Source organism: Felis catus, chromosome E3, assembly GCF_018350175.1.
Source record: "Felis catus isolate Fca126 chromosome E3, F.catus_Fca126_mat1.0, whole genome shotgun sequence".
NCBI classification, from domain to species: Eukaryota; Metazoa; Chordata; class Mammalia; order Carnivora; family Felidae; genus Felis; species Felis catus.
In genome coordinates, this window is record NC_058383.1 from 38650152 (window position 1) to 38669760 (window position 19609).

Here is a 19609-nt window from a genome sequence, read left to right on the forward strand (position 1 = left end):
GCAGCTGCCGGTTACGGCTAGACACCCCAATGCAAAAATCTGTGTGCAGCTGCAGGAAGCAGGAAGTCAGTGGGGGAGGGGGGAGCTTCAGGGAAGCGGCCTCAAAAATGGTGAGCTGGGCCGACCCCCTCCCTGCCCTGGCCTTGCTCCTGGCTCCCCTCCCCCCACCCCCTCCCCAGTTTCTGCATTTGCAGGCCCCCAGGAGGCCTGAGCCCGAGATCTGAGTCCTGTCCCGCCCTAGGCTGCCCTTCTCTCTGGTCCAGGTAGGGGTGAACCCTCCTCCCCCTCCCTACTCCTCCCTCCCCCGCCTCTGCCCCAACCTCAAAGCCAAGGAGTTTCCATGGCCTGGTGAAGGATGAAGACCCAGGTCAGAAGAGCAAGCCAAAGGGCAAATGTGCCTCAGGCCTGAGCTCGCTGCTGCCCCAGCGTCAGGCAACGCGCAGGCCGGAAAACTTCCAGCCCTTTCCACAGGCCAGTTGTCACCCGTGTCCATGTACAGATTATAGAGGTCAGGTGGAACCCCCCCCTCCCTGGGGTCCTGCCCCCTCCCCAGCCACTGGGGGCTCCTGCCTCCCGTCCAACAGGCACTCAGTTTAATTCAACCAACTTTTGTTTTTTTTTCAACGTTTATTTATTTTTTGAGAGACAGAGACAGAGCAGGAGCTGGGGAGGGGACAGAGAGAGGCGGGGAGTCACAGATTCCGAAGCAGGCTCCAGGCTCCGAGCTGTCAGCACAGAGCCCGACGCGGGGCTCGGGGCTCATGCCCATGAACCGTGAGATCCTGACCTGAGCGGAAGGCGGACGCTCAACCGACTGAGCCCCCCGGGCGCCCGCAGCCAACCCTTATTAGGACGCCACAGCCAGCGCGACGGGCCGGACCCGGACAAGGAAAGCGGCCGGGGAGGGCTGGGCTAGGCCTGGGCGGCGCTCCTGAACACCTGAGCCACTGAGGTGCAGAAACTGTTAAAGGCGCTGCAGATGGCCTCCACCGCGTCGCAGAAGGCCTGAAAGCCGGCGGCCACCTTCTCCCTCAGCCACGCCAGTGCGGCCTGCCACTTGAGCTGCAGTTGGTACAGCAGCCTTCGGAACAACCTCAGGGCTCTGTCACAAAAGCTCTCCTCCGTCTTCTGGACCACGGGGTGCTCCTTCTCTTCCAGGTCGAGGACGGAGGACCTCAAGACTCTGGAACGTAGCTCCTGCCGCACTTCGGGAAGTAACGGACTGGATTCCTGCGAGGGTGGGGGTGCCGTTCGGGTCGGGGTCCCACCTGGAGGACGCGGCCCAGGTCCTGGCCCCGGCTGAGGCCTCCCCACCTGTGTGAGAGTCTGGGAGCCAGAAGCCCGGCTCTCCCGCCGACGGCTCCACACTCGAGAAGACTCCATCCAGGGGTTCGGCCCCTCCGTGCCTCCCCACCGGCAGGGAGCAGCGTGGTGCTCGCAGACGGGCGTCTGAGCCCGGCACCAGCCCCGCGCGGCCCCTCATACGCAGAGGCACCCCTCCACCCTCAGCTCGGCCCGGGGGGGGGGGGCGGCAGGGGGGGCACTGCACACACACGTGACCAAATCAAGACAGAACAGGGGGGGAAGGAAAAGCAAGCAGGGCTGCAATGGGCGTCTCACACTCACCTCGTCGTTGTTCTGATGATGGTGAAGGTCCACGGCTTCCAGCATGATCTCGTTGAAGCCATCCTGGGGAGAGGGGACGGTTCGGAGCTCCAGATCTGCTCCTGTCTGTGGCCTCCACGCGTCCAGGGGAGTGTCAAGGGAGCCAGGAGCCCGGACCCCATAACGATAACCTGGCTGTAGCCCTGGGGACCGAGCTTTGGTGGGGGCGGGGGGGGGGGACTCACCTCCACCTCTCCCAGCCTGAGCCTCTGTTGCTGCGGGGGGGAGGAGGGGAGGAATCACTTGGTTTAAAATCCTCCCAGCCTCTCCCGCCCGCATTCTTCTCCCCCAAGTCCCCACCTGTTCTCTGCTCCCCAGGCCCCCATCACTGGGTCCAGCCCAGAGGCCTGGGGACCAGGTATCTGACATCCCTGCTCTGTCGTCAATATGCGCAGTGACTTGATCACCTTCCTAAGCCTCCCTGGGCCTCTGCATTTCTCCCCTGTGCCCTCACCTGCACACGGGTGTGAACTAGGAGAGTGTGCCAGGAGGTGCCCAGGTGTAAGGAGTGAGCCGACCCGAGGTAGCATCTCCATCACCCTCACCGTCATCGTGGTCATTGTGAAACCACCCACCCGACCCCAACTGTAGAGCGCATGGGAGTGGGGGGCGCGGCGACCCACCGGTGCTCCTCGGGATTGGTGTTGGGTCCTGTCACAGAAGATGTCCACCAGCTGGTGCTGCGCAGAGAGGAGAGGCGGAAGTGAGAGAGGCCTCATCGTTCCCCCTCCGGGGGCCCTGGGTGGCCCAGAACGTTCTCAGCTCCACACAGCAGGACCCAGGTCCCCCTCTCTCCCCCAGACACACACTGGGAAGAGCTGCTTACCATTTGGTGCCTCATAAACTCAATAGGATTTCTGCCCACCTGTGGGGGTGACAGTGATACTCAGACACGTGTGACCCTGCCACCCCCCACACTTGCTGTACACACACACACACACACACACACACACGCACACCCTCACCACGCATGTGCACACGCATGGGTGAGCATTGCCCCAGAGTGCTCAGGATCCACTGTGTTACCAAATACCTGTCCCTCTCCGTCCCGGCTGACGGGCTGGCCAAGGGACGGGCTCTCGAAGGCGGTGACAGGTACGCAGCTCTTGACAGCTGGCTCTGCAGACCCACCTCCCCTGCCCGGACCCTCGGCTTGCCCCACAGAAGCGCAGGGCAGCCCGGACACGGCACCACGGGTCTCCACCAAACCTGGTCCCGGCTCCCTGGTCACTGGGCAGTCCCTGCCACACGCAGAACGTCCACGGCTCTGGGCAAATATCTGTTGTGAGGCACCCGTCTCCACGCTTCTTGAGTCCCTGACGGCACCAGCCTGTCACCCCGATCGGGGGCGCTGGCCGCAGGGAACAATTTGCTCTCCGACTCGGGCTCCCAAACTGGGCGTGGCCACCGAGCCTGGGGTCATTCCAGAGTCCACTGTGACAAATCCCGCAGGGCCCTGGAGCCTGTGGCCAACCTCACAACGGGGGTGGGGGAGGTGACGGACACCCCAAAAGGGAGGAACAGACACCAAGGTCCTGGGCGGCAGGCCCAGGCAGGGAGGAATTTTTTTTTTTTAATTTTTTTTTCAACGTTTTTATTTATTTTTGGGACAGAGAGAGACAGAGCATGAACGGGGGAGGGGCAGAGAGAGAGGGAGACACAGAATCGGAAACAGGCTCCAGGCTCCGAGCCATCAGCCCAGAGCCTGACGCGGGGCTCGAACCCACGGACCGCGAGATCGTGACCTGGCTGAAGTCGGACGCTTAACCGACTGCGCCACCCAGGAGCCCCATGGAATTTTTAAACTTGGCAGGAAAGCACGACCTCCCCGCCCCCAGGTTTCCAGGGTATCGGGACCGGGTCTACCCGGGATCGGCGCCTCTGGCCCTATAGACCCTCCATGCCCCAGCTGCGCCACCAACGCATCGGGTCCAGCTCCCGGAGTCACCCCCTTGTCCTCATACACAGCGTTCCTCAGTATCCTTAGCAGACACACACGCAGACCCTCTCCCCGTAGTTTGCCCCCAGACCGGAAATCTGGCCCCACAATCGGGACCCACTGTATAAAGTGAATGACTCACAACAAAATGAAACGGTGAGGCTGTCTGTCAATAATTATTCAGAATTTCAGGCAGTGAGAGAGCATTCAACAAAGTAAGCCGGGGGTGGTTATGAGCCTGGGGCCCTGTTGAGTGCACGGGTCACATGCCTCTGACGCCCTGCTTCCCCAGTGGACTCCCCCATTGGCCTAGGAGAATGGGACAGAGCCAGGTGCACGTGGAGAGATCAGGGGGTCTGGGGGCCAGCGCGAGTGGGAGAGGGGGACGCACAGCGGGGAAGTGGAATCTGGCCCCCCCCCCCCGCCCCTCCAATTGCTCTCACTCACCTTGGAGGACCACATGATGGCTCAGGGCTCTGGGGGCTGTGGCCTGGCTGGGTTGGGGGGGGGGGGGAGGAACAGGTGTGAGTTAGAGGGTTCAGGGAAGCGGCTTCCCCGCCAGCCCACCCCCCACTGGAAGTCGCTTTGGCTGCAGCCTCCTCCCCAGCCTGCCAGGTCACCTCACAGATTCTCCCAGCCTATGCTTCTGCTCCAGAGAGAGCCTCTGATTTAAGAGGGAGGAGGGAGGAGGGAGAGGCTGGGGGTGGGTGGAGCCTGGCTTGGAGGCAGGATGTGAGGCTGTGTGTGTGTGTGTGTGTGTGTGTGTGTGTGTGTTTGTGTGTACGCACGTGTGTGGCACACGGAGACAGAAGCAAGGACAGGGAGACCGCCTGGGAGGGGGTGGGCAGGGCCTCTGGCTGTGCCCCCTCCACTCTCTGAGCTGGGGTGGGGAACTTCAGAGCCCAGGAACAAGCCTCTTTCTCAATCTTACCGGCCCGAGACAGGGAAAGACAGAGGGAAAGTCCAGACTGGTGAGAGGAGATCGGGGCACTCCCAGGTTCTGGAAAATGAAGTCATCCTGTTGAGGGTCAAGTAAGGTACTGGGGAATGCTGACTAGGTCACTTGGAACGGAGCATACCCCAGCTCCAAAGTCCAGAGAATGTTCCAAGCACCTCCAGGCCCAAGGCAGAGCAGGGCTGGCAAGATCCCTAAGGTGGGCCCACCGGGAGGGGTGGGGAGGGGAGCTGAGCAGACTGCCCCACGGGCCCCTGCAGGGGAGGCTGGAGGTGATGCCTGTCTGCCACGGGACAGGGTGAAGCCCTCAGGAGGAGCTGAGGGCCTAGGGTCAGCTGGCCAGACTATCCTGAGGGACTGTCCTCCTGGGGCCGAGGGGCACCATGTCCCGGCCGGCCCTGTGCAGTTCTGGGGTCGCCCCCAGTCCGGCTCGCCCTACTCTGGCCCAGAGTCCCCCCGCTTCACCACAGCCGTGTCTACCCTCTACACTGGGGCTGCCCGGTGCCTGGGGCCGCGAAACCGATCAAGGCCTCGGCAGGGTGGGCAGGGTGGCGGCCTCGAGGGCCGAGGGGGCAGGGTCTGTTCCAGCCTCTCTCCCAGGCCTGTGGACGGCCTCTTCGTGCCCATGTCATTCTCCTGGTGTGCGCGTCTGTCCGCTAACTTCCCATTTTTATAGGGACACCAGCCTTACCGGATGAGGGCCCATCCAGTGACCTCTCATTACCTTGAGTCCCTCTACAAAGATCCTATCTCCAAATAAGGTCACCGTCTGAGGTCCTGGGGATTAGGGCTTGAACACGAGGACCTGGGCTCCCGAGGGGAGCAAGCCTCACTCGCATTGGCGCAAGCCTCCTTGGCGCAAGCCTCACTCGCATTGACTAGACCCCAGCAGGCGTCTCCTGGCCCCTTAGGAGCCCGTCAACGGTCTGAAACGCCCCGTGCACACCTCGGAGTCCGGATCCTTCCCTGAGCCATCTTTAAATTCCAGGTGGGGAGAGAAAAGGTGGCGGCTGCAGGTAACAGTCCTGGGCTTCTTTCTCGGGAAGCACGGCCCCCTGACGCCACGAGACGCTTGGCCCCTCCGTGACGGTCTCGCAGATCACCGTCAGCAAGCATTTTGCGTCTCGGCAGGCTGCACCATTTTCTATACGGCTTTGGCGAGAAACAACTCACACGCGACTCCCCCACTGAAGCGTATAATTCCACGCACAGAACCGTGCACCCGTCACAGCCAATTTCAGAACATTTTCGTCGCCTCAGAAAGGCGAGCCAGCACCACCCCCCCCATCCCAAAGCCCCGCCCAGACAGCCACGCACCTGCTGTCTCTGGAGTTCCGTGGTCTGGATGTTTCACATACACGGAATCACACAGAGATGGTCACGCTGTGTGACCTTTTGTGGCCGCCTTTTGCACTTAGCACGGGGCTTTCAATTCCTCGGGTTGTAGCACGAACCCGCGCTTCAGTCCTTTCGAGGGCTAAAGAACGCTCTGCTGTATGAACGTGCCACTTCCCGTATCCACGCGTCTGTCCGTGGACACTCGGGTTGTTCCACCTTTTAGCTCTCACGAATCATGCTGCTGTGGATGCCCATGTACAAGTTTCTGTGCGGATGTCTGGTTTTAGGTCTCTTGGATTCACACCTAGGAGGGGAATTGTTGGCTCCTATGGTAACTGACTAGGTCTTCCACTTTTTGAGGAACCACCAGACAATTTTCCAAAGTTACTGCGCCCTTTTCTATCCCCAGAAGCAGCGCGTGATGGTCCGTTTCTCCACATCCTCGCCCACACCGACTATGATGTTTTTGATTCTAGCCGCCCTGGTGGGTGTGAAATAGTATCCCCGTGTGGTTTTGATTTTCATTCCCCTTATGACTAGTGACGTCGAGCATCTTTTCGTGGGCTGGTCGGCCACTTGTACGTTGTCCTTGGAGGGATGTGCATTCTGATCCTTTGCCCGTTTTTAAATTGGGTCATTTACCTTCTGCTTATTAAGTTGTCAGAGTATTTTATATATTCTGGATACGAGCCTCTCATCAGATATGTCCTTTGCAAATATTTTCTCCCGTTTTGTGGGTGGTCTTTTCATTTTTTTAATGGTGTCCTTTGAAGCACAAATATTTTACATTTTGATTATGGGACCATTTTAACGAGAAAAGTGATCAATTTGACCTGGCATTTTTCTGTAGTATACTTAAGAATGTGTGTGTGTGTGTGTGTGTGTGTGTGTGTGTGTGTGTGTGTATTTTTCCCCCCTAAGATTTACTTCTAAGTAATATCTACACTCATTGTGGGGCTGGAACTCACAACCCTGAGATCAAGACCCTCAGGCTCCACCAACGGAACCAGCCGGGTGCCGCAGACAAAGTGTTTTGTTTTAAAGTAGGCTCCGTGCCCAAGGTGGGGCTCAAACCCAAACCCACATCCCTGAGAACAAGAGTCACATGCCGTTCTGACTGAGCCAGCCAGGCACCCTTAAAATATTTTTAAAGGCTGGAGAAGAAGCCTCCGTGTAGCACTAAAAGAAGCCCCAGATTTCACATTGGATGGCCCTCCTCTGAGGTCCCCTAGCTGACTTTTGAGTTTCTCTCTGTTCCCTCCTCCCACTCATTCTCTTTCCGTCTGTCACCCCACTGCCTGTCAACTCTGAATCCCAAGTTCTTCTACAAGACAGAGCAATTCAGGTCTGTCAAGCTCCTGCCACCGAACTCACCCCGGATCCATCTGTGCTCAGGAGAAATGAAGGGCTTTCTCTCGGGTCACTTTCATTGTCCTCCTGTGTGGGGCTCATAAGCTTTTAAAATGTAAGTTTCCTCCTCCATGTATTTTGAAAGGATCCGGACAGAGGCCCGGGTTTCGGGTTTTCTGGTGGCTTGGAATGCTCAGGTCACAGGTTGGCTGAAGACACCTGGCTGTTGCCCTCCGACTGGTCAGCTTGTCCTGACCGAGGGCCCTGCACGCTGGGACAGCAGCCCGCAACCTCAGCCCCAGGCAGCACCGTGGGCGGGTGGCAACCCAGGAAGTGGCCCCTAAGCGGCTCCACCCAAAGGGGATAGATCCTACTCGAGCAAGGCCATCAACCTGATTCTGCAGAGAATGTGCTCAGGTTGGTCCCTGGGAGGGAGAACACTTCAGAGACACAGAAAAACCACAAGACAGAGATGACAGCTGTTGTCCCGGCCCCCTCGCCCATCAGGGCTGCCCCCCCAAGCTTACTCGAGTACAGACGCCTGGCCCCAGCCCCCAAGTGATTCAGGGTGAGGGCATGGGATCCGCATTTTTAAGTTCCCTAGGTGATTCTGATGTGGAAGATTCCAGAAGTGCAGTTCCAGAGGCACTGATGTAGGTCCTGAATTCGGGGAGGAGTGGGAGGTGAATGAGGTGGCCCTCCCACTCATCACCCAGGGGTGCTGAGGAAGCAGTGACCCCTGGATGGAGAGGGAACTCAGTCCAGTGTCTTCACAGCACTGAGCCGCGGAGAACCCAAGAGTTCTCCCTGAGGGAAGCGGTGCACACTCCAGTGTGGAGGGACTGAGTGGATTTTTAGGGATTGGAGGATGTTCTGTTGAACCGGGACTGTTCTGGGTCCAAGATGGTGACCAGAAAGGAGGTCCACAGGGGCCTCGGTTGTGGAGGGTCGTCTGGGCGGCCAGTGATGTCACCCAGGACATGGGGCACTGATGTCACCCAGGATATGGGACACTCGTGCTCAGGGGTAACTTGAGGGTTGGATCTGGGGTCCCCATCCACGTGGCATTGCCTGGGACGTTGCAGAAGCAGGACAGTGGGACTCTTCTGGGAAATTCGGAGCAGCAGGTGGAGAGAGGGGCTGGGGTTCAGTTGCCCCAATCAGTCCAGTCCTCTAAAGCCCCAAACAGCCAGGAGCCGCTATGAGGAACCGCTGTTGCCAGGTGGGGCCAGGGCTATAGTCACAGGCTGCTGAGAAGCACCAGCTCTTCCGGGAAAAAGAGCTTCCTGTAGCGGCAGCGCGTGGCGCAGCCAGGACAACGGTGGGGGTGGGGCTGGGGCTGGGGGGGGGGAGGGTGAGAGGGAAGGTGCTAGAACGGCGAGGGTGAGCACATGGCCCGTCCAGTCTAAGGGCTAGCCATTTGTCCGCGTCCCCAGGGCGAAGCTCCACCCTCATGAGCCCCGCCCCGGGACCGTCCCCCTCAGCTGGAGGCGACGGCCCCCACCAGCGGGGGTAGAAGGGACAGCAGGAAGGACAGCGACGGCCGCCCTGAGGCCTGATTGATCTCGCACTGACAGTTGCAGGCTCCGGGCTCCCGGGTGGCTTTGGGGGGCCTGGGGGCGCGTGGGTCGGCGCTGGGGGCCGGGCAGTCCAGCCACTTGGGGCCCATGGGTTGGGGGGAGTCGGACTCCGCCTTGACGCTGCCCTTGGGAAAGCGCCAGTAGTGGGCGCCCTTGAAGAAGTAGGTGTCACCTGCGGGGCAGGGAGGAGACACTTCGGGGGCCGGTCCAGGCTGCCCCTCCCGCCGCGCCGCGTCCCTCCTGAGGGCTCCCCGAAACCCCCAGGAGGGCCCCTCTCCCCGTCCCCGGGGCCCCCAGCCCCTCCCCGCGCCCTCTCCCACCTGCGTTGCTGACGGTGACATCGTCGGGGGCGGGAGGCGCCCCTTCCCAAAGACTCAGGTCGCGGGGGTAGCCGGGGTCCGGGCGCGCGGCCGCCTCGTCGTACCGCCAGTAGCGCCCGCCCCGGATCAGGTAGGTCTTCCCGTTGAGCGGCCACGAGAACACGGCGTCCACCTGCTCTCCGGCCGGCAGCCCCAGCTCCGTGAGCGGCCGCGGGGCGCCCTCTAGCTGCCGCTCCTGGAACACCCAGAACTGGGGGCCTGGGGGGCGCGGGGGGCGGCAGGTGAGCAGGGGCGCCCCCCACCCCGCTCCCGGCGCCACCCCGCCCGCGCCCCGGCGCCCGCTCACCGCTGAAGAGGAGGATGCCGCCGTCCCGGGGCCGGGCGTAGGCGGCCTGGATGACCTTCACCCCGGCGGGCAGCCCCTCCCAGAAGCGGTGGAGCCGGGCGGGCCGGGGCGACACCAGCTGTCCCGAGGGTTGAACGCGCCAGAACCAGGGGCCTGTGGGGGGGCGGGAGGGGTGGCCACGGGGGCCCGAGATGACCAGAGTCTTCTCCCTCCAGGGGGTGCCTGGGGGACTCGGGTCATGATCTCAGGGCTCGCGGGATCGAGGCGGGCTCTACGCTCTCACCGAGGCACCTGCTTCGGATTCTGTGTCTCCCCCTCTCTCTGCCCCTCCCCTGCTCGCTCCCTCGCTCTCTCAAAAATAAATAAACATAAAAAAAAAAAAGTCTTCTCGCTCAGAGTGGGTGCTGGGACTCCCTCTGGCGGCTGGGCGAGGAAGTCCATCGGGATTTCACGGGTGCAGGGGCTCTGGAGTGACCAGCTCTCCCAGGACTTTTCTTTTAAGTTCTTTTTTTTTTTTTAAGTTTATTTATTTATTTTAGAGAGAGAGAGAGAGAGACAGAGACAGAGACAGAGACAGAGACAGAGACAGAGTAAGAGAGACAGAGAGACAGAGAGAGCAAGCTGGGGAGGGAAGAAGAGAGGAGACAGAGAGAGGATCCTAAGCAGGCTGGCTCCAGGCTCCCAACCAGGGGCACAGAGCCCCATGTGGGGCTTGAACTCACCAACCATGAGATCGTGGCCTGAGCCCAAACCGAGAATCAGACACTTCAACAGGCTGAGCCACCCAGGCACCCCCAGGGCTTTCCTTTTTTTTTTTTTTTTTTGTCAGCACTGATAGTCCCGAGTCCTGGGAAACCCCACAGGACTGGTGGGTCATCCTAAGGGGGTAGGACGCCAACTACATGGCGTCAGGGGAGATCTAAGATGACTCACCTTTGAAGAAAAAGGTTTCACCACGGATGTTAGCGATAGCATCAAAATTGCCTTCGCATCGGTCAGGGGTGGGGAGAGAGGGGCTACAATGGAAAGGAGAGGTGAGCAGAGAGGGGTCGGGGCTCCTAGTGTCTTCACTTACCCTTGAGAAGAGCCCCGGGAGGTAGGGACTCCTACCAAGCCCACCTCACCAAGAACCACGCCGAGGTAGGGAGGTCACCCCCCTCACTCACCTGTCTGGGGGCAGGGCAGGGGGTGGGGGAGGAGGAGCCAAGGGCTTCCTTGTGGGCTTATCGTAGGGGGTCTGGGGCACCTTCCCTGTGGAGAGAGAGCCGGAGAGGCGTGAGTCCCCCGACTCTGCTGATGAGGCCACAGGGCAAGCCACCGTCCCCGGTCCCCAGCCCCTGTACCATAGAGCTGCTGTAGGCCTTCCCGGTCGTCCTGGGACAGGCGGTACTTGTGGGGGTCGCCCACCGGGCCCTGGTAAAAGGGCCTCATGATTGAGTCGGGTGCCGAGGAGTGGCCCAGGCCCAAGGCGTGGCCAAACTCATGAACAGCCACAGCAAACAGGTCCGTCCCCTCACCATCTGGAGAAGGAGGGAGACTGGGCTCGAGCTCTACCCTTCCCCCACGCCAGAAAAGGCGGCGGCCAGGAAGCCCCCGGAGGGGGGCCTGCGGGCAGAGGGACAGCTGGACAGCGGGAGACCCTCCAGACACGGCCACACCCAGACCCCTCCCCGAGTCACCGTCCCTCCTGGGTGCGTTCACTTACTCGGGAGGTTTTTTTCTAGTAGCCTGGTCTGGCAGTTCTGGACACTTGGGGACAGGACCGGAGACCCGCAGAACGGGTCAGGGAAGGGGCAGGAGGAGACGGCCTGGACAGAGGAAGGGGTGGCCTTCCTGCCGTAGTCCTGGCCCCCAGGAAAGGAAGCCCGTGCGCTCGGAAACACTCTGGGGAAAGCGGGAACCTGGGGGTGCACGCGGGTCTCCGGAGGAAGCCCCAGCCTTGGAGTCTCCCTCTTTCGGGCTGCCGTCTGGGGCCAGACGCCCCCACCCACAAGGAATGTCGCTCAGTCTCCTTGGCCCGGGGTTCCCAAGACGTTCGCCCCTCTCCCACGCTCAGGGTGCTCCACTCCCTCCTCCCATGCACGCCCCTCTAGTGCCCACACCCCCATCCACCTTTCCGGGAGCCTCCCCCCCTCCCCAGCTTCAGACGGCTCCTCAGGCAGGCTCTCTCGGCCCTGGCGGCCGGCCTCGTTCCCACCCTCTGTGACCGCAGCCTCGTCCTCGGGGACCCAGCCTGGGCGCCAGGAGGGAGCCTGTGTCCACTGCCAGCTGCTGGCCGAACCCCAGCTCCTCATCGACCCAGCGGCTGCCCGCCGGCTCCTCCTCCAGCCCCGAGAGGCCGAGGGAGCGAGACAGCAAGAGAGGCGAGCAGCTGCCCAGGTGTTGATGTGCCGCGTGGAAATCCCTAACCAGGGTCAGCAGTGTTGAAGGCGAAAGTGACCCGGTGAGTCGGAAAGCAAATTTCTCTCAGCCCCTCAAGGCTGCTGGACGAGAACGTGAGCGCGAAGGGGTGAGCGAGGGGTGACACGGGCCGTCATTGACGTCTCGTAAACCTCCCCCTTCCAGCCTCATTTTACGGGTGGGAAACTGAGGCACGGGGCGGTCAGGTTAAATGACAGTACGGCCAATTAGTGCCTTTCAGCAGCGACTTCACCTGACCTTGGTCCAAATGCATCCGTACTGACAGGTCTCCGTGTGGACTGTGGGTTTTCTTACTGCACTGAGTCCCTTTTCTGAGAAACTGGAGGAAGTTGGGTGTTTATGACAAGTGGATCTCTTTCCCCCTCCTTCCCTGCTTCGCCTCCCGCTTTGGCCACACCCATCATTGCACCCTTCACCACCCCCCTCCCATGCAGCCGGGGGAATTGCACAACCGCAGCCTCAGCCCTAGTCCACAAGACTCCCGGTGGCCGCTCTCCGAGGGTCATCGATACCTCCTCCCAGTCCTGCTCTAGACCTCACCAGGCAGTTCCTTTGAGCTCTCCGCTAGCTTCAATTCCAAACCCACAGCCCCTCAAGCTGCTCCCCAGCTCCAGCCTTAACTCTTAAGAGGACAAGTAGGTCAGATGTGTTTCCTATTTCATCAAGACACGCCGGCCGATGTAATCTGTAACTTCCTGTGCACCCAGGCAGACAGCTGTATCTCCCCCGTGCTCACCTCCTATCTCCTGCCCTGCCCTATGTGAGGCCCCTGCTTCGCTCACCTCCTGTAGGACAAGAACCCATCCATCCATCCCTGCATCCCTGTGTATGTCTGTCCATCCATCCTTCCATCCATCCATCCATCCATCTGTCCGTCCATTCATCCATCCATCCGCCCATCCATGCATGCATGCATGCATCCATCCATCTGTCCATTCATCCGTCCATCCATCCATCCATCCATCCATCCATCCATCTGTCCATCCATCCATGTATCTGTCCATCCATCCATCCATCCATCCGTCCGTCCGTCCGTCCAACCATCCATCCATCCATCCATATGTCCATCCATCCATCCATCCATCCATCCATCCATCCATCCATCCGCCCGTCCATGCATGCATGCATCCATCCGTCTGTCCGTCCATCCATCCATCCATCCATCCATCCATCCATCCATCCATCCATCCCATCCGTCCGTCCATCCATCCATCTGTCCATCTGTCCATCCATCCACCTGTCCGTCCGTCCATCCATCCATCCGTCCATCCATCCATCCATCCCATCCATCTATCCATCCATTCATCCATCCATTCATCTATCCGTCCATCCATCCATCCATCCGTCCATCCATCCATCCATCCATCCCATCCGTCCATCCATCCATCCGTCCATCCATCCATCCATCCGTCCATCCATCCGTCCATCCATCCATCCATCCATCCATCCATCCATCCCATCCGTCCGTCCATCCATCCATCTGTCCATCCACCCATCTATCTGTCCATCTATCCATCCATCCATCCATCCATCCATCCATGTGTCCATCCATGTGTCCATCCATCCGTCCATCCATCCATCCGTCCATCCATCCTTCCATCCATCCTTCCATCCGTCCATCCATCCATCCTTCCATCTGTCCATCCATCCATCCATCCATCCATCCATCCATCCATCCCACACCTCTTTCTTTCTGTTGGCTCATCCAGCATCACTAAGTGCTCAAGACCCTCATCCTAAATCACCTCAGTACCTCTCCATATCTGTATCTGCCCCCATCCACACCCCTCTCCTTCCCTAGCAAGTTCTGTGGTCAGTGGTGTAAACTCAGAGTTCACTTCCTCAACCCCTCTCATGTCTGACTTCACTGTGGTCGGGACTCCTCCCCCACCTGCCAAGGCTGCAGGCAACCGAGGTCCCTTTGTCCCCAGACGATCAGATCTAGGCCCATGTAACTTACTGGACTGGCCTGCTGCCCTGCCCACTGCTGACCACTTCCTTCTTTGCTCTAGTTCTTGGTCACCTGTGGGCCCATTCTTTCTCCATTTCCTTTGATCCCCCCCCCCCTCGCTACCCTCCCCTTAACTGTGGGGCTCTCCACAGCTCCATACTTGACCCTCACGTTCTACACTTTCCTCTTGGAGCCTTAGCCACCCCCCCGAGTACCCCTGACTCTAATCTGCCACGAGGCCCAGCTCATAGCAGCTGGCAATGAACAGAGTGTTACTTCCGGCCGGCCCTGTGCTGACAGCCGTAGGTCAATTACTTGTTAGATCCGCAAGCCCACCCTGCCAGCAGGTACTGTTGTAACTCCCATTTCTCAGACGAGGAAACCGAGCACATCGAGGTCAAGAGACTTACATGCGTGGCAAGCAGAGGAGCCCTCACTTGAGTTCCGCTTCAAGCCGGCATGCTTCAATGCTGCGTGACACAGCCTCAGGTCTGTGCATGCTGTGGGCCCCCCGCCCAAACCCTACAGAGCCTGTGCGCCCATCCTCTGGCTGCCCCCCTCCCCAGAAGATGGCTCTCCCTTCTGGCCAGCCTCCAGGCCACAGGAAGCTCGCAGCCAATGGCGGATTGCTAAGACCAGAAGAGCTGGAACCCTAGCCCCCAGGCAGGACCGACCCTGTGAGCTATTCATGCTCCTGAGCTCAGGCTCCTCTCAGCTGAGACCACGTCCTGGCTAAGCCTCTTTCCCCAGCCCTCTCTTGCTTCCCTTTCCCCTGAGAACATACCCTGCGAAACTGCTTGCACAAGACTTTTCAACGCGAGCTCCACTTCTGGGGAACCTGACCTAAGCCAGAGAAGTCCAAGTTCTAAAGCAAGACACTCAACCGCTAATGCACCGCCTGCACGGAAGGGCCCGCAAGCAGTGCAAACCCAAGGCCAAGGTGAAGTCACCCTGCCCTCCAAGGGCCGGCGGCTCTTCCTCCTGCGGCACCTCCCACGGCCATGAACAAGACCCCTTCCTGTCCGTCCCCTCTGCCGCCAGGATGGAGTGGGATCCCAGTCCCTGCCCATCCGACTAAACAGCCCCCCCCACCCCTGTGCCACTAGCCCTGACTACCCTGCGTCAGCCAGCTCAGTGGCTTGCGTGTTGTCCTCTGCGCCCACCCCGCACCCCCACGCACTCGGGGACAGCGGGACCCGGTGGGCTAGTCGGCACGTGGTACACGTGTGTGGAATAAACAAAGTCACCCCTTCTAGGAAGTCCCGTCCGTCAAAGGTTCTGGGCGGGCCTCCGCTCGAGACCGTGGTCCTCCGGGACTTCCTCTGCTATGATTTTCCGCAGCCGCATCACCGTGTGTAGCAACTGCCGGTTACCCTTGTGACTCAGCTGCTGCGCACGGCTTTCACATCTCTCGGTCCTCAGCTCCAGCTTGGAGCTGGACACCCGAGAGGCCTCTGTGATGGGCGATTTTGTGTGTCCGCTGAGCCAGCCTGTGGCGCCCAGTTGTTGAGCCGAGCACCAGGCCAGGTGTGGCTGTTTGGGGTATGGTGTAGATGGGCTCTGCCTCTACGATCCGTTGACTACAAGTAAAGTAGACAGTGTGCCACGGTGGGCGGGCCTGGTCTGATCAGTTGAAGGCCTTAAGAGCAAACCTGAGGCTTCCCAGGGGGAGAAGGGAATTCTGCCTCCAGACTGCAACACAGAAAGCCTGCCTGGGTTTCAGGCGAGCCGGCCTGGCCTGCAGACATCGGACTCAGGATTGCAACATCAACTCTCACTTGAATTTCCAGCCTGCAGGACTGCCCTACAGATTTAGGCTCGCCAGCCTCCCCCATCCTACGAGCCAGTTGTTTAAAATAAATCACTTACACACACGCGCGCGCACACACAAGCATCCTACTTACTGGTTCTGTCGCTCTAGAGAAACCCAACGGACACAGCGTCCATCGATACGTGTGATTTCATAGGGACAGACAGACTCGGGGAGAGGACGTCTCGGAAGGTCGTACCTTTTGACCCATAAGTCCAGATCTCCTCGTCGTCGAAGTGCGTGTCCCCAGAGATGGAGTGTTCCCCGGGGAAGAAGGCGTGGGCTAGGGTCCCTCCCTGCCCGTCGAAGGGGTAACTGTCCTGGTGGTACGCCCGGGCAAAGTCAATGACGATGTCGGGCTCCGTCGGGCTCTGAAAGCCCACCTCCTGGAATTTGAGGCCTGACTCGACGCCCCAGGTGGTCAAGGCGTGGTGCATGAGGGTCCTCACCATCTCCTGGCTCAGTGCCGAGCTCTGGGGGAAGGAGTGCACCCTGGGGAGACAGAAGGCAGCCGTTGGAGGCTGGGCCCGGCAGGCGGCGGGCCAGGGTGGGGAGGACACCGTCTCCTACCTCCACGTCAGCGTTCGCTTCTTCCACACGCTGCCGCTCAGGGCGTAGCGCCGGCGCCGGCGACGACGTCTCACCAGCTCTGCCGCCCCCAGCACATCAGGCAGGGAGCAGCGGGGCCTGTGCATGGTGGCCATGGTCAGCGGGTCTGTGGGAGGGGTTGCGGGGCAAGGGAATCAGCAGGAGGACAACCGGCTCTAGTCACGGACCAACAGGCTCAGAGAGGCTGAACCGCGGGCCCAAGAGGGCCCCGCGGCCGCTTGGATTTGCACGCAGGCTGCCCAGTTCCGGAAGCCAGCTCGTCCCAAAGGACAACACAGCTCTTCAGGACAGCGCCCCAGCCTTCACCGGGCCCTGGACGGACTGCTGCCTCCATGCGGTGCTCGGATCTGCGGTCTGGGGTCCTGCTTCCCTGAGCCCTGGTGATCAGACGCGGCAGAAAGGAGCCATGGGGTGCCGTGTGGACTCGTCTGAGGCTGGAGCCCCCCAGGCCACACCTGACACCATAGGTCCCCAGTCCTCACCAGGCGGGCTGGGTCTCTGGTCTCCCAGGTTAGACCTGCCTGGAATCCCCTGTCCTAGCTCGGCTCCCTTCCCAGCTGTCCCCTCGTCTTCAAGTGAAGGTCAAAGCTGACCACTGGTCGGGTGACAAAGGGCAATCGAGCACGTACAGATGCAGACACTACTCGGCGGGGAACAGGGCACACCGAGGTCCTATCTCCTCCTGTGGCCGGCCAGCGCGCCCTCGGTTCCCTTCTTCCCCATTTTATCCAAGAGACGAGCCTCTCGGCTCTACCTCCAAAACATGCACCTTGAATTCAGCTCCCTCCTTCCTGGTCTCCATTCTCCATCAGCAACCAGAGGAAGCTTACAACTGTAAATTCAGTCCAGTTGTCTCCCTCCTTCAAACCCTCTGGTGGTTGCTTATCATGCTTGTAATCAAACCCAAACGCCTTTCAAGCATCACACCCCCCCCATCCCCCAGTCAGGCTCTTGCTTAGCTTTTCAATCCTCCTCTCATTACAGGCACACCACCTTGTGGCTACCACAGGGCCTTTGCACTTGCCTGGGACTCTCTCCATCTTCCCACGGCTGGCTCCTCTTATTTGCGTCCCCTGGGTTCTTTGTCTCATATGAGCTCCCTTCAACTCATGACCCCTTTCAGAGGGATCTTCCCTGACCAGCATTTCATTCTCTTCAAAACACGAATCACCATCTAAAATGACCTGGCCTATTTCGAGTCTTGATCCGTCTGTCTCTCTTCTCTAGAGGGATGAGAGCAGGGACCTTTTCTGCTTTGTCCATCACTGTACCAGTAGAGCCAGAAACGGCCTTACACATTAGAGACTCTTAGTAACTATTTGCTGAAAAAGAAATGCCTGAGAACCTCCTGGGTTGGTCCCGGGGAATCAGCATTTTCATAGCTCCCGGGATTCAGGTGTGTGGGGAGGTTTAGAAACCGCTGGGTGCAGGGGCAGGGCGGGGGCGGGGGGGGGGTGTCTACCTACCCAGGAGGCCTGTCTCAGGCAGCCCGGCAAACCTCTGCATGACCTTGATAGCATCCCTCAGCTTCGCAGGGCTCTGCAGCTGTGCTTGGGCAGGGTGGGGTGGTGGCAGGTAGCCGTAGCGGGTCAGCCAGTCCTAGGCCGCAGGAAGGAACAGGTGAAGGGGGAAGAATGCGAGAGACTCCCCCTTCCCCTCTCCATCCTGGGAGCCCCACCCTCGCCAGCCACCCAGGCATCCGGAGCCCAGGGGTCCCAGCCCCGGCCACTGCCTGCTGTCCCTCTCAGAGTCCGGTCTCTCCAGCCCTGGGCTCTGCCTAGATCCATCGGTCCTGGTCTCCACCTCCCCGCCCCAAGCCCTTTATAGATCTTCAAATCCCAGCCCCAAACCTCATGGGTCCGAGAATCTGGGTCCCCAGACCCCATCCCCCGGCGCTCTGACTTGGAATCAGCCCCCAGCCTCCTCCTCCGGACCCAGGAGCCCTCCCCCCCACCCGCCCCCCGCACTCCCCAGGGGCGCGCAGACCCCGCGCTCACCACTCCCAGGCTCACGTCCTGCGCGGAGGGCTCCTGGGCGCGCGCGGGCGGCGGCAGCAGCGGGAGCAGCAGCGCGAGCAGCCCGAGCATGTCCGCGGGGCTCGGGGGGCCCGACCGCGGCGGCTCCGGGGACCCGGGGCAGGGGGGTCGGGGGCCGGGAGAGGCCCGGGGAACCCTGCGCGAGGTGGGAGCGGTGGGCGGGAGGACGGGGCGCCGGGACCCAGGGAGGCCCGACGCGGGGGACCCGGAGGCGTCCAGAGGAGGGCCCGGGGGTGGAGGGGGGGCTGGGGTCGCTGCGGGCCCCGGGAGGCCGGAGAGGGGACGGGAGGGGCGGCGGTGCAGCCTCTCCGGGTGCGCGGCGGCGGCCTCTGGGTCCCGGGCCGGCCCGGCCCCTCCCCCCGGGCGGGGCAGGGCTGTCGCACCGGATGAGCCCAGTCTTCGGACGGCCCGCGGGCAGCGACCAGCCGGACCCCGAGACCCTCCTCCGGGAGCTTCCGAGAGCGCGGGCGGCGCGGGTGGGGGTGGCGGAGAGGAGCCCGTGCCGAGCGCCCCCCGTGCCTCCCCCGGCCGCGGCCGCAAGTTTCTCTTCCCAGAAGCCGGCTCCGCTGGGACTCTCCCGGGCACGGCTCGTTTCTCCTTTCTCCGCACGCCGCGGCCGGGCCCGAGGGGGTGGGGGGGAGGGGCGGCTCCGCGGCGCCCCTCCCCCTCCCGCCCTGCCCGGAGCCCCCCCCCGCGGCGGGGGGCTGGGACGCGCCCCTGCTCCGCGGGCGCCGGGGGGCGCTTGTCCCCCCGCCACGCGGGCTGCGGGGGTCTCGGCGTCCGCGGGCCGCGCCCCCCTCGCCGCAGGTGCCAGACGTTTAGGATCCGGGGGCCCGTGCGGAGGCTCGGGCGCCTAGGACCCGGGAGGGGGCGGGGGGGGAGGGGCGGATCCCGCAGAGGCTCGGGGACCCGCAGGGCCACGCCTCACCCCTTCCCGGGGAAGCCCAGGGAGAAATGGGCGGGGGGGGGGGGCTCCCCGAGAGGGGCGAGGGGCGCGCGAGGGCCAAGGCTCTGTCTCTGGAGCCGTGCAGCGACCGGGCCCCACGTGTTTTAGACAAAATAAATAATGAGCAGGATTAGCGAGCTGGAGACGCAAACTCAAACAGTGAGATCCCGGCTGCGCTCATCAAACACCACACACCGGGTGCCGGAGACAGCGGACATGTATTTGTCCACACAGTTCCGGAGGCTGGAGGGCCGAGACCCAGGTGGCGGCCAGGTGGCTTCCTCCTGCCGTTTCCGTCCCTCTCCTGGGCTTGCAAAGGTGGCCCTGGCGCGCCCTCTGTGCC

The 19609-nt window shown here is 61.3% G+C and overlaps 2 protein-coding genes across 7 annotated transcripts; both read right to left on the reverse strand.

Moving 5' to 3' along the window:
* Positions 1-705: 705 nt before the first annotated feature.
* On the reverse strand, positions 706-4042 carry IL32 (interleukin 32). 5 transcript variants are annotated; one of them, XM_023246978.2, is made up of 6 exons: positions 3747-4038; positions 2492-2530; positions 2289-2345; positions 1851-1880; positions 1627-1689; positions 706-1230 (listed from the first exon to the last, which is right to left on the reverse strand). In XM_023246978.2, exons 2-6 carry the CDS (start codon positions 2504-2506, stop codon positions 913-915), a joined length of 483 nt encoding a protein of 160 aa, XP_023102746.2. In that variant the 5' UTR covers positions 2507-2530; positions 3747-4038; the 3' UTR covers positions 706-912. The 5 variants fall into 5 exon arrangements, with proteins under 5 accessions (XP_023102746.2, XP_023102747.2, XP_044903569.1 ...); XM_023246979.2 differs by lacking the exon at positions 3747-4038 and adding an exon at positions 2875-3610; XM_045047634.1 differs by lacking the exon at positions 3747-4038 and adding an exon at positions 2699-3610.
* MMP25 (matrix metallopeptidase 25) lies at positions 3765-19119 on the reverse strand. 2 transcript variants are annotated; one of them, XM_023246956.2, is made up of 12 exons: positions 18282-19119; positions 17751-17883; positions 16246-16390; positions 15875-16167; positions 10837-11013; positions 10660-10744; positions 10427-10509; positions 9494-9646; positions 9148-9405; positions 7272-8999; positions 4052-4098; positions 3765-3850 (listed from the first exon to the last, which is right to left on the reverse strand). In XM_023246956.2, the coding sequence occupies exons 1-10, from the start codon at positions 18369-18371 to the stop codon at positions 8728-8730; spliced, it is 1689 nt and encodes a 562-aa protein (XP_023102724.2). In that variant the 5' UTR covers positions 18372-19119; the 3' UTR covers positions 3765-3850; positions 4052-4098; positions 7272-8727. The 2 variants fall into 2 exon arrangements, with proteins under 2 accessions (XP_023102724.2, XP_044903568.1); XM_045047633.1 differs by having other exon boundaries at positions 7272-9020; positions 16246-16661; positions 18282-18912.
* Positions 19120-19609: the final 490 nt, after the last annotated feature.